The sequence below is a fragment of the Nansenia antarctica genome, assembly GCF_963989245.1.
Source record: "Nansenia antarctica genome assembly, chromosome: 2".
Classification (NCBI taxonomy): Eukaryota; Metazoa; Chordata; class Actinopteri; order Argentiniformes; family Microstomatidae; genus Nansenia; species Nansenia antarctica.
Window position 1 is genome coordinate 8949851 of NC_137675.1, and position 13187 is coordinate 8963037.

The 13187-nt window shown below is 45.8% G+C and overlaps 1 protein-coding gene across 1 annotated transcript; it reads left to right on the plus strand.

Annotated features, from left to right (window-relative positions):
- Positions 1-5713: 5713 nt before the first annotated feature.
- Positions 5714-8770, plus strand: LOC308151562 (tubulin beta chain-like; the record flags this gene model as incomplete). Its single annotated transcript, XM_080524457.1, has 4 exons — positions 5714-5770; positions 6815-6923; positions 7375-7485; positions 7713-8770. 4 exons carry the CDS (start codon positions 5714-5716, stop codon positions 8768-8770), a joined length of 1335 nt encoding a protein of 444 aa, XP_080380583.1.
- Positions 8771-13187: the final 4417 nt, after the last annotated feature.

The following is a 13187-nucleotide window of genomic DNA, read 5'->3' on the forward strand; positions in this document are numbered from 1 at the left end:
GATAAGTGGTAGGGCTAATAGAGGGGTAGGGATAATAGAGGGGTAGGGCTAATGGAGGGGTAGGGCTAATAGAGGGGTAGGGATAATGGAGGGGTAGGGCTAATGGAGGGGTAGGGCTAATGGAGGGGTAGGGATAAGTGGTAGGGCTAATAGAGGGGTAGGGATAATAGAGGGGTAGGGCTAATGGAGGGGTAGGGATAATAGAGGGGTAGGGATAATGGAGGGGTAGGGATAAGTGGTAGGGCTAATAGAGGGGTAGGGATAATAGAGGGGTAGGGCTAATGGAGGGGTAGGGCTAATAGAGGGGTAGGGATAATAGAGGGGTAGGGCTAATGGAGGGGTAGGGATAAGTGGTAGGGCTAATAGAGGGGTAGGGATAATGGAGGGGTAGGGCTAATAGAGGGGTAGGGATAATGGAGGGGTAGGGATAAGTGGTAGGGCTAATAGAGGGGTAGGGCTAATAGAGGGGTAGGGCTAATAGAGGGGTAGGGCTAATAGAGGGGTAGGGATAATGGAGGGGTAGGGCTAATGGAGGGGTAGGGATAAGTGGTAGGGCTAACAGAGGGGTAGGGCTAATAGAGGGGTAGGGATAATAGAGGGGTAGGGATAATAGAGGGGTAGGGCTAATAGAGGGGTAGGGATAATGGAGGGGTAGGGCTAATGGAGGGGTAGGGCCAATGGGTGAATTGGGATTGGGCCTTTATGTACCCTCACTTCCCTTCACTCCCCGCTTAGTCTTCAGAGCTGTCACTGCTGGTTGGTTGCTGCAGATGCGTAAGCCTGAATACAGCAGTGCTGCTTTTGGAGACCGTGTTCTCCCCCATTTGTTTTCGAGATTAAATCTGTGTTTGTATCCTGTTTTTCCTCGTCTAAGTAAAGAACCTTTTGTTTGGTACAAGTACCTACTCGTCTGCCTCCCTTTATATGCACCACACCTGGGTCCGCTTATTATACCAAAACGTTACGAGGTGGGGGGATATGGGGGGGGGGGCTTTAGAGGCAGGTGTGTCACCTGACCTGGCGCCAGTGTCAGTGAGGGACACAGGGCCTCTGCTGTGTGATGTACACAACATCAGCAGCTCTGTCGGGGAGACAGAACCCCCCGTGTCTACCCCGCTATAATGTCATGTTAATAATGTTCATCTCATGAACGGGTCAGTCCTGGCCTCCAATCGTGAACATGTTGTGTTCCTTATTTCCGTTCCATGCATGAGCCTACACAATGAGCCTGTCCTCCGATATCTACCTTCACCAGCCTCCCAAAAAATAGGCGGGGAGGGGGGGGGGGGGGGATGGGGCAGCTTCAGACTAGCATTGACTTTGAACACGCCATTACCGTCTGAGTCATCGAAAGCAGCGCTTGCAGAGACGAGCCGTAATGGAGGCAGCGATGGAGAAGTTAGCAGGAAGCACGTACGGAGCCAGGCAGCCGAGAGAAAAGATAATGAGGCCCGGGGTGTGTGTGTGTGTGTGTGTGTGCAGGTCCGTATGCATGTGCATGTGTGTGCAGGGACTTGCATTTATCTTCCGCTGGTGCTTTCAGACGGCGGGCCTCAAGCCATAAAACACTGGCTATTATCCCCGCTCCCTCTCTCCCATGGGCCCTGTCGCTTACGAATGCAGCTCCAGAAATGAGCTTCTGCCGAAGGTCAAATGTATCAATATGTGTAATGAAGACGCAGTTAAACGCACTGCCAAGCTATTTGGTTCATTACAAAGACTGAGAGTGAGAGAGAAATCTGGGGTAACAGCAAAACAGTGGTGTATCAGGGGAGGCTGGCGGAGGTAGAAATCAGAGGACGGGCTCATTGTAACGCATGGACCGGAATGAGTCTGTCCTACCTCTGCCAGCCTCCATTAAGTGTGTGTGTATCTAGGCCTACTGAAGGAGTGTGTTTGTGAAACGTAACAAACACAACGTAGAGTAACATCATGACAGAGAAACACAAGAGTTGAAACACACACACACACACACACACACACACACACACACACACACCCCAAGGTCACCACTTGTGTGTAAGTATAGCCCTGCTTGAGCACAATTGTTGAAACCTCACCATCCTCCTGACCCCTAGAAAGAGAGCCAGGTCGATGCCAATGGCAAATTGCCATGCTCTGATTGACTTGATAAAGTTATGATAAAGTTATTCAAGCTATGAGTCATCCAGGTCTACCAGGGGAGGCTGGTGGAGGTAGAAATCGGAGGGCGGGCACATTGTGATGCATCAAACAGAATGAGGAATGGTACCCAACAGATGTGCCTCCCCCCTAAGTATACAGTCATGATTTAAACTATGAGTCATTCGTGTCTACTTGTTTTGTAGCTGCAACAACACGGTCATCTGAAGTTATGTCACCTTATCACGACACCCAAGAATAACAGCTTTTAGAGAGTTTCTACAGCAGGGTTCTTCTACATGATGAAATGTAGAGTTGTGCACAATGCACATTGAGCGAGGACATGCTGCCATAGCAACACAGTCTTGACACAGTTTCAGTCTTTTGTCAGAGTGAGGCTCTTTGTCTCCTCTAGGGGAAAACAGGAGGTCAACACTTGTTGGCTCATATGGCTTACAAAGGTTAGACCATTCTACTTCCTTAGAAACAACGTCAAGTCTTTTGAGCAGAGCTTTGACGGCAAGAGGAAATTGTTTTCTTAACATCGCTTTTTTCCCTTCAGTATGTCAATGTCATATCAACAATATTCCGATCGTTCGTGGAAGATGTGCTGCACTTTCTTCTGACAATTTGTGCGTGCAAGCTTCTCTGACGAAGGTCCTCGACTTCCATTCCTTCACAGAAGGAGACGTGTACAGTAGAGACAGAAGGAGACGTGTACAGTAGAAACAGAAGTAGACGTGTACAGTAGAAACAGAAGTAGACGTGTACAGTAGAAACAGAAGTAGACGTGTACAGTAGAAACAGAAGTAGACGTGTACAGTAGAAACAGAACAGTAAAAGGCCCCGGAGCTTTAGGGACAGGTTTTCTAAATGGTTTAATTTGGTGATATAATGGAAAATCATGTCAAAACACACTATCAGGGGAGACTTCCATGCATTACAATGAGCCCCTCCTTCGATTTCTACCTCTACCAGCCTCCCCTGGTGTACAGGTGGAAGAGGGCAGGACTGGCGGTGGTGGGCGGTGCAGCCTTCCTCAGGCTCCTGAGTTTGAACCACAGTCTTGTGATGAGCACCCTGCCTGGCCCAGTGCTGCCTTCCTACGGCCAGGATGTCCTCTTGGTATAAGGGTTTCTGTCTCTTGGTGTAACGGTTTCTGTCTCTTGGTGTAACGATTTCTGTCTGGGTCATCCATGCTGGAGATCCACGGTTTGGAAACACTTCCTTTCCTAACCAGGGGGATTTAGCGTGAAACAGCACGTGTTGAGAAGAATGGGTCTCACACGCCTTACATGCACAGCACACTCATAGTCATACACACTTACAACTTTTGCTGTAAAGAATGACAAAACTGTATTCTGATTGTATCTTGTATAAACATGTTTATATGTTTATAAAAGTACACGGTTACATGCTAACTCCCCCCTGTCTATATACCCCCCTGCAGGGCCGCTTGGGAGATATGCGAGGCCCTGTGCGAAGTCAGATTTGCGAGGCCTTTTATAATGATGTAGGCTACAAAAACAAAAACAAAAAAAAACGTACTTACTTATAACCGCGCGACACGCACGCACCGATATATTGCAAGAAATGCGCTCACATGCTGTGCTGATAGACAATAGCATATCTACTTATTTAGATACTTTACAACCATGTTTGTTTCATTTCAAACCTTTTATACTGGTAAAGGATTAGGATTTAGGATAAAGCAGTCATCATACCCAACATTAAATACGCACAAGCCATTATTGACATGAATAGAGATGTTACTCACCACCATGTAGGCCTATCCTTTATGTTGAAAAGCTTACAGCAAAAGCAAAAAGACATGTCCTGTTTTTGAGAGTACACAAGCCACTTTCTTTCTATTTTTTCCCCATTTGGTAGTTTTCGGAGAAATAAAGTTTCACTAAAGTTCCTGTTCTCATTATTTTTAGGATAACTAAATCCAGGTTTCATCTTTGGGGGACCTCTTCTAATGATCACTTCTGTAACTGTAGAGTCCATATGTACCGGCCAATTTACCAGGATCATCATACATCTAACACCGTAGGCTCGTCTTGCGTTCCATCACTCTCAGCCCTGCTGCTGCTCTGAGTAGCTCCATCTTCCGCCTCCGTATCCTCTACTTCGCCACTCCTGACCATCATCACCTGGGGCTGGGCAGCCCCACTGCTGCCGCCTGCCGGTGTAGCAGTTGTCCTCCTCCACCTCAGAGACATCATCTTTGCCTCTCAGGGGGGGCTGTGCCGTGCTACTACTAGCATTGCTAGTGCTAGCAGTAACGTTAGCTTCTTCGGTGCTAACGGGAGCCTCACTTGTTTTTAGAAATGTTTCGAACGAACCTCTAAGCGAGGCCCTGAAGCCTTCCTTTCTTTTATTTGTATTTCTTTTTTCAGCACCCGATTAACATTTTCTTCCTCGGTCTCGTTCCCTCTGCATTTAGTCCGTTGCACTAAGCAGTCACTATGCACAACAAGTGTCAACGCGCGCCCAAAAATTCTTTTCACGTTTCACGTAAGGTGTCATAGGGGGAAATTACTTTTTTCTGTTGCTAAGAATCTCCCTGTCCTACAGGTATGCTAGATTTTAGATGTATGATTGACTATGATTATCACATGTGTGAACATTTAGAAATGTATTAAAGGCAAAAATAATAATATGGTCCCTTGCCTGGCGCTTTGGAGGGCCTCGCCAGCCAGGGTACAAATTTTTTTTTTTTTTAAATAAAAAATATTTTTTATTTTTTACCCTGCCTCACGCGAGGCCCTCCAAAGCGCGAGGGCCTGTGCCACCGCCCCAGCTAGCCCCCCCTTAAAGCGGCCCTGCCCCCCTGTGAATAGGCCATATACAGTAGTGTATAGAAGTACAGAAGTTACATAATAGATACATTCTCAGATTCCTACCGATCACTTATCCCCCTATTTATGTCTCATTCTTGTTTTTTATTATCTTAGGACTGTGTTTGATTGTTAGCACCTAGGGCTTGCATTTAAATGTTGTTGTACCTGTACCCTACAATGACAATAAAGATAATTCATTCATTCATTGTATGTTCTTGTATATTTATTGTTTTGTGAAGATTGTTCACAAAGATTGTTTGTGAAGAACTTTGTGTGACATTTGTCTGTGTAAAATGTGCTATACAAATAAAGGCTATTATTATTATTATTATGTAAAATGTGCTCTGCAAATAAAGGTTATTATTATTATTATTATTAAAAATGTAAAATGTGCTCTACAAATACACGTGATTCAGAGATTGATTGACAGCACACGACGCACGCGGCTGGTCACGAACACAAGCTTTATTTGAATATCAAACCGTAAGCACCAGATCAGAATCAAGTGCATCTCTTGAAACAACCAATCGTACAATCTAATTCACCATGACGCGCTGTTCGTGTAACCAATAGAATCGCTAGAAATGTGTTCAGACTGAGCAGCGGGCTGAACAACCGTTATTGTCAGAAACGTCCACCGCTACACCGGGTCAGCATCGTTCAGAATAGCGACAGCAAGCCTCGACAGAGCTTACATCAAGAGTTGTATATTCTTTTTAAAATAATACAATACTGTTTATCGTAAAATGAGGGAATTAGTTCATTTACAAGTGGGTCAATGTGGAAATCAGATCGGCGCAAAGGTGGGTTTTGTTAGAGGCCATAATCAGCTAGTTGAATAATGCTAGCTAGCTGTCTGTCTGTCTAACCGTCTAGCTGTCTGAAGCTTCTTCAACCACTAACTACGGACAGGAAACATTAGCTGGGTTGCTACTTGCTAGCCAATATACACCTATGTGTTTATTAAAGAGCAACATCAGGTTAACACCTAACACCTCCAAACTCCGCGACCACATCCCAGTCGCCGGCGCTGAGCCCCTCGGGATGGACTTGCCAAGGCTATCCTGGGTGAGGCTCAATCGTTTCCGGACCGGCGTCGGGCGTTTCCGCTCATCAATGCACAGATGGGGCTTGGCCCCAAATGCGTCGTGCGAGTGTGGCGCAGAGGACCAAACCGCAGACCATATTATCCTGGATTGCCCGGTGTACCACCCACCCAACGGGATGCATGGTCTGTCGGTATTAGATGACGAGACGATGACGTGGCTTCTGGAGGGGTGTCCAGAAATATAGCCCGGGTGAGCCCCTCAACCAGGTCTCGGGGTGGTAAAAGGGTAGCCCCTCGGCCCCGAGCCTGGTGGAGTGGAGAGGAAAAACAACTACCCATACGCCGAAGAAGAAGATCAGGTTGCACATTATTTGTTAGTTCATTTGCAAGTCATATTCCCGATGGAAAAAAATTATCACATTTTGCCATGAAGTTATGAAGCCTTATCGTGCATGTTGACTGGCTGCAACCATGGAAACATTTACATTTACATTTTTGGCATTTAGCAGACGCCAAAGCGACTTACAATCAATACATTTGAATGCTAAGCATGTGAATCATCAGTCCACCATTCGTGGCAGGAAGAGTAATCTAGCTCGGGCCCGGGGCCATTAGGAGGAAACGGCTCACAATAGAAGGAAAAACCTTCTCCTATCACCTTCTTCTAAAACTTTTTTTTTATTTTTATTTTATGGCGGCAAGCTACCATGCAAGGCGCCGGCCCGCTCACTGGGAGCAATTTGGGGTTCAGTAATAATACTAATTTAAACAACATGAACCCTTCCTTCACCTGCTGCAGTTCTGGGAGGAGATCAGTGATGAGCACGGCATCGACCCCACAGGGACCTACCACGGGGACAGCGACCTGCAGCTGGAGAGGATCAACGTCTATTACAATGAGGCGACAGGTGGGTGACATACACAGGGATCTGTGGAAAAAATACTAAAAACTAGTTTTTTTGAATGTTATTGCCTTTAAATGACAATTATTTTCTAAATGCGTCTTTTAATGTTAGTTAGATGAATCTATATATTTGTATTGACTTGTTTGAATCTTATAGTAGGCTAATTATTTTATTATTTAGTTGTTTTGTTTATCTTTGTTATATGCCCCATGGATTGTATGGTTTATTCTTGTTTTATTATGTAGTTTATATGATTGCTTTTGTGTGTTTACTATTGATCTATTGTTATTTTTATGCTGTGTGGATATGTTAAAGCACTTTGAGCTGCAACGTTTGCAGGAAATGTGCTATACAAATAAAGGTTGTTATTATTATATAGCTGTAATGTGCTGCTACTAGTGACAGTCATAAGTAAAGTTATGACATTCATTCTATTACATTTGTGTTCCAACAGGAGGAAAATATGTCCCCAGAGCCATCTTGGTGGATCTGGAACCGGGCACTATGGACTCTGTTCGCTCAGGTCCCTTTGGACAGATATTTAGACCAGATAATTTTGTATTCGGTAAGAAGATTTCATCGGTTTTCGATCTGCATTTGATGTAGCTAAACAAATATTACATTTCAAGTGTTTGTGTTGAAAACAAAGGCTGAGCTGGAGAAATTGTTCAATGTTTTTAACATGTAATATAATAATATAACATAACATCTGTAGGACTAATAATAATAATAACAGATAATGCTGTCTTCTACCTAATTTCTTAAAATGTCTTGTGTGCTTCCTGTTCACAGGACAGAGTGGTGCTGGCAACAACTGGGCCAAAGGCCATTACACAGAGGGAGCAGAGCTGGTGGACTCGGTCATGGACGTGGTGCGGAAGGAGGCGGAGAGCTGCGACTGTCTTCAGGGGTTCCAGCTGACTCACTCCCTGGGTGGGGGCACGGGGTCCGGCATGGGAACTCTGCTGATCAGTAGGATCCGTGAAGAATACCCAGACAGGATCATGTGCACCTTCAGCGTGGTGCCCTCTCCTAAAGTGTCAGACACTGTGGTGGAGCCGTACAACGCCACCCTGTCAGTGCACCAACTCGTAGAGAACACGGACGAGACCTACTGCATCGACAACGAGGCCCTGTACGACATCTGCTTCCGCACGCTGAAGCTCACGACCCCCACGTACGGAGACCTGAACCACCTGGTCTCAGCCACCATGAGCGGCGTCACAGCCTGCCTGCGCTTCCCCGGCCAGCTGAACGCCGACCTGCGCAAGCTGGCCGTCAACATGGTGCCCTTCCCCCGCCTGCACTTCTTCATGTCGGGCTTCGCCCCTCTCACCAGCAGGGGAAGTCAGCAGTACCGCGCCCTCACCGTCCCCGAGCTCACGCAGCAGATGTTCGACGCCAAGAACATGATGGCGGCGTGCGACCCGCGGCGCGGGCGCTACCTGACGGTGGCGGCCATCTTCCGCGGCCGTATGTCCATGAAGGAGGTGGAGGAGCAGATGCTGAACGTGCAGAACAAGAACAGCAGCTACTTCGTGGAGTGGATCCCCAACAACGTCAAGACGGCCGTGTGCGACATCCCGCCCCGCGGACTCAAGATGGCCGCCACCTTCATCGGCAACAGCACGGCCATCCAGGAGCTGTTCAAGCGCATCTCCGAGCAGTTCACCGCCATGTTCCGCCGCAAGGCCTTCCTCCACTGGTACACGGGCGAGGGCATGGACGAGATGGAGTTCACCGAGGCGGAGAGCAACATGAACGACCTGGTGTCAGAGTACCAGCAGTACCAGGACGCCACGGCCGAGGAGGAGGGGGAGTTTGAGGAGGAGGAGGAAGCGGAGGGCTGAGAGGAGGGGGAGGTTGAGGAGGAGGGCTGAGAGGAGGAGGGGTAGGTGGAGGGCTGAGAACATCCTGACGCCACCGTTTCCTGTCCTGTCCTGTGTTCTGTTCTGTTCTCTTATTCACTCTGTTCATCCTGTTTTAAGTCCCTGTAACTTTTATGTGAAGTAACAATAAAATAGTTTTGTGTCATTTTTAAATGACACATAATTCTTTGAATAATCACACTGATGTTTATTGATAACAATTTGTTTAGATGAATGCAGTGGTTATAAAAGGAGAGATGACAGCCTTTATGATGACTCAGCTCTGACTACATGTGATGAAGTCTACTCCATGTTTGTCTTTAAATAAATCCCAATTTATATTGTAGATGTATTTATTTATTTATTGATTTTATGTACTTATTTACAGTAAGTAGTGAACTCAGTGTCAATCTAACTGTTCTTTTCCTATGATATTACCTCTGGTGGAGGCGGTACTTAATTTATCAATCCAACAAGGGATTTTCCCAAGCTTCTGGAAGTCGGCTTCTGTGACACCCATTTTTAAGTCTGGCGACCAAACAACTGTGGGAAACTACAGACCCATCAGTATTTTACCGGTTGTTTCAAAGGTGGCCGAGAAATGGGTGGCAAAGCAGCTGACTGAACACCTAAACATGGGCCATTTCCCTCTGCACCCAATGCAGTTTGGCTTTTTTTTTTCATTAAATAACAACTGTATTTGTAGTTTTTTCACACATCAATTACAATTGATTACAATTACAGAAAGTGACAGTGCATGTAGGGAGGCCAAGGACATCGTGTGACCTCATTAAAAACAACAAATAAACAAATGTGAAAAACAACAACGCCTCAAACAGAAGCCAAACATTTAGCATCCTAAAAATAGACTTTTAAAAAATTAGGAAATGAATCAGAACCCAATAACATAAAATAAAAAACAACACTGAGTCTCATCCTGGTGGTCACTACGGGGGGGGGGGGGGGGGGGGGGGGGGGAGTTTGAGGAGGAGGAGGAAGCGGAGGGCTGAGAGGAGGGGGAGGTTGAGGAGGAGGAGGGGTAGGTGGAGGGCTGAGAACATCCTGACGCCACCGTTTCCTGTCCTGTCCTGTGTTCTGTTCTGTTCTCTTATTCACTCTGTTCATCCTGTTTTAAGTCCCTGTAACTTTTAACGGGGGGGGGGGGTGTAGTCTTTGAGGGGAGGTGGCGAATGACAGGGACACTCCACGACTTCCCCAGGACCATCTGCCTCTGCTGCCGGTTCATGTTCTTCACGTCCGTGTAGTGCTTCGGGAAACCAAAGATCTTCTCCAGTTCGGTGACCCACAGCATGTCCTCCTTGCCGTTCATCAGCACAGGGCATATGCTCTCGGCCTTGCCCTGCTTCAGAGAGTTCATCTTGGTGGTAATGGTCCGCACTTTGGCGTACTTGGCTTGCAGGCAGTCCTGAAGGCTGAGGTTGTCGTTCTGGGAGGCGATAATGGGTCTGTTCATGCCAGGGATGTTCCCCCAGAAGTACCGGGCTCTGTGGGCCGGGCTGACCTTCACAGCATCCACCATCACCGGGTTACACTCCAGGAAGCGACAGATGGCGTTCTTGTCCCTGCCGGCCATGAACACCACGTTCTCAAACATCCAGAAGAAGGGCCGAGGGTCTTCCTCTCCAGGCTTCAGGACGTGGAGCAGCCTGTAGTAGTCGAAGAACAGGCGCCCGGCAATTTGTTAAGCCTGTATATCAATGACCTGCCCTCGATCTGTCCATCACACAGTCCTTTATATACATGCTAAGAACAAACAACAAGCGGCACACAAATGAACTGCAGCCGTGGTCCATGTATCCCACTGGTTAGAAAATTCATGCCTACACCTCAATACAAGTAAAACTGTCTGTATGTTTTTTATCATGTAAACCTATAGAGACTCACCAACCCGATGTTTTTGTTAAGGGAGTAAAGCTCAATGTGGTCTCAGAGTTCAAATACCTCGGAATCATTCTAGATTCAAACCTAACATTCAAAAAGCACGTTAAGAAAGTGATAAATACTGTCATTTAACCTGAGGCAGCCAAGCTCTTCATGTATGCCATGATCTTCTCCCATACATCATTGTTAGTGAGGTTATGGGAAAGGACTGTATAAGGTGAATAGTTCAATGAGAGTATGCTCCATTCGCCCCCGGGGCGTCGATCAGGACACACATGACAGGAGATTGACTTTGTGTTCAGGTTTCTTTAGTGGGTTCAGACAGGGTACAGTTCAGGCATGGGTTGGATGATTGCAAACACTACAAGGGGTGTATGTGTGGTTCTGCAATAAACAGAAAGAGGTATTACAGTACACATGTTGTTACTAATAATACAGGACTGATCTACAATATCAAAATGCATTCTACAATACAAAAGTACATGTAACTTAACCATACACATTAGGCTACTTAACAGTACACTTTGCCATACAATCTGAATTATAACACCAACTTAAGACAGTACTCAAATAACAATCTCTGCAGCGTGAACTGCGCCAAACGAGCTTCATTGAAGAGCACGCAATAGCTGATATAGTCACCCCAGCGCCCTCTATTATATGTTCTTGTCTTGGTTGTTTTTGTCTACCAACGAGGACCACGTTGGAAACAAGTGTTTCAGTACACATGCTATCCTCTGGGATGGACTGTCTGTACCTTTTACCCAAATCAATCAATCAATCAATCAATCAATCAAGAATCGGTCTCAGTCGGCTGCTTCTCTGATCCAGTGGGAAAGTGTTCATCACCCCTGTTTGATGCCATTCTACGTCCCGTTCCTTAGATTCCAATGAGCCCGTCCTCCGATTTCTACCACCACCAGCCTCGCCTGGTGTCCATGTACCACCACCAACAGTCCAAAACATCTTCATTCAAGTTGCTCAAATTATAATATGGAGAAACCAATTTAAACGATTATTTGGGATTCACAGAAAGGTTTCTTATCACCCTCTGTGGTTTTTAAATTGTATAGAGCCAAATCTGATCGAATCTGAGGTAATCATAGATTGTTATTCTGCCAGGCTCCAAGTCAATTACTTTCAAACTCTTTTCAACTTTCCTCATTCCCGCACAAAGAATAGGCCATCATTTACATTTAAATGCAGGGTCTCTTCTCCTCAATAGGTAAACACCTATTGTAACAACTAACAAGCCTTCAGAGTCCTTCCTGATTGGAGACTAAAAGGCACTTCTACCAAAACCAAGTCCAGTCTTGTTGACAGCCATGCTGCACCTGAGATCACCTTGTCCTCAGGCTGCTGCACACAGCGGTGGATATGGAGCGTCTGGGAAGGAGATTTACAACTAACATAACTCCAGTGATTCCCGCAGAAATGAAATATACTTTGAGGGAACGACTCGGGGCCCCGTGAAAAATGTTGAGATTTTCTCAATTCCTGCATTCTACCTACAACTGGTGATGGTGTCTAGGTCTTTAAGTGTTAAACAGCTGAGAGCAGTCACTGCTGTTTTCTGTGGTCTTCTTTCACACACACACACGTTTTTTTTTACTCACTGAGCACAAATTATACTTTGGGGGCCCCCCAAAGTATTAACATGCTGTGGGAATCACTGAACTCTCTCCCTGCTTGGATAGTTTGTGTAATAACCACTATTGTAATCAATATCTGGGTTCACTACTTGTGGTACACCAGTGGACAACATTGACTCTGTTTCATAATACACGTACCTTTGGAGTTGATTTGCTGATCGGAGAAGCTTACCGGTCCAAGGCCAGTGCTCGTCTGCTCATTTTATGCGTCGTCACGTCAGCGGATACAGACAACCTTGAACATCCCCCAGATATGTTTAATCAGTTTTATAGTCGGTGAAATGTATCCGTTATGCCTCTTGACCTACAGAATGTCTCTGAAATGTGTTTCATTCTTATATAATGTGGCCCTGTTTACCTGCACAGGGACTGCAGATGTAAATGAGCTGCGTAGGTATATGTTACAACACTAGCTCACACTTGGTTTTGGTGGAAGTGCCTTGAATGTTACATGCTCAATGTTCATCTCATCATCAGGTTCCATTATAGGTGTTTACCATTTACCTGCGTGTTCTATTGACTGAAGCTAAGACTCTAATGAGAATAATATTTCAGATTGAGATTGATGTTATTCTTGTACATTTTCTTTCAAATTAACTTAACAAATATATGCAGACATAACGAACACACTCGGCCTCCATTTAGACTCAAACTTGGATGTTAAAAGAAAACACCCCCATATCAGCCTGTTCAAGTTAGGTGAAGTACTGTTAAAGACCCTCTCCGGTCAAAATAGAACATTTTAATGCTGAAAATATATTTATGTATTAGGTAGGACAATAGACAACTGTTTTGATCATGGTTCTGTTTCTCCCAAGGATCCCACTTAGCAGCTCTAGCCTCTG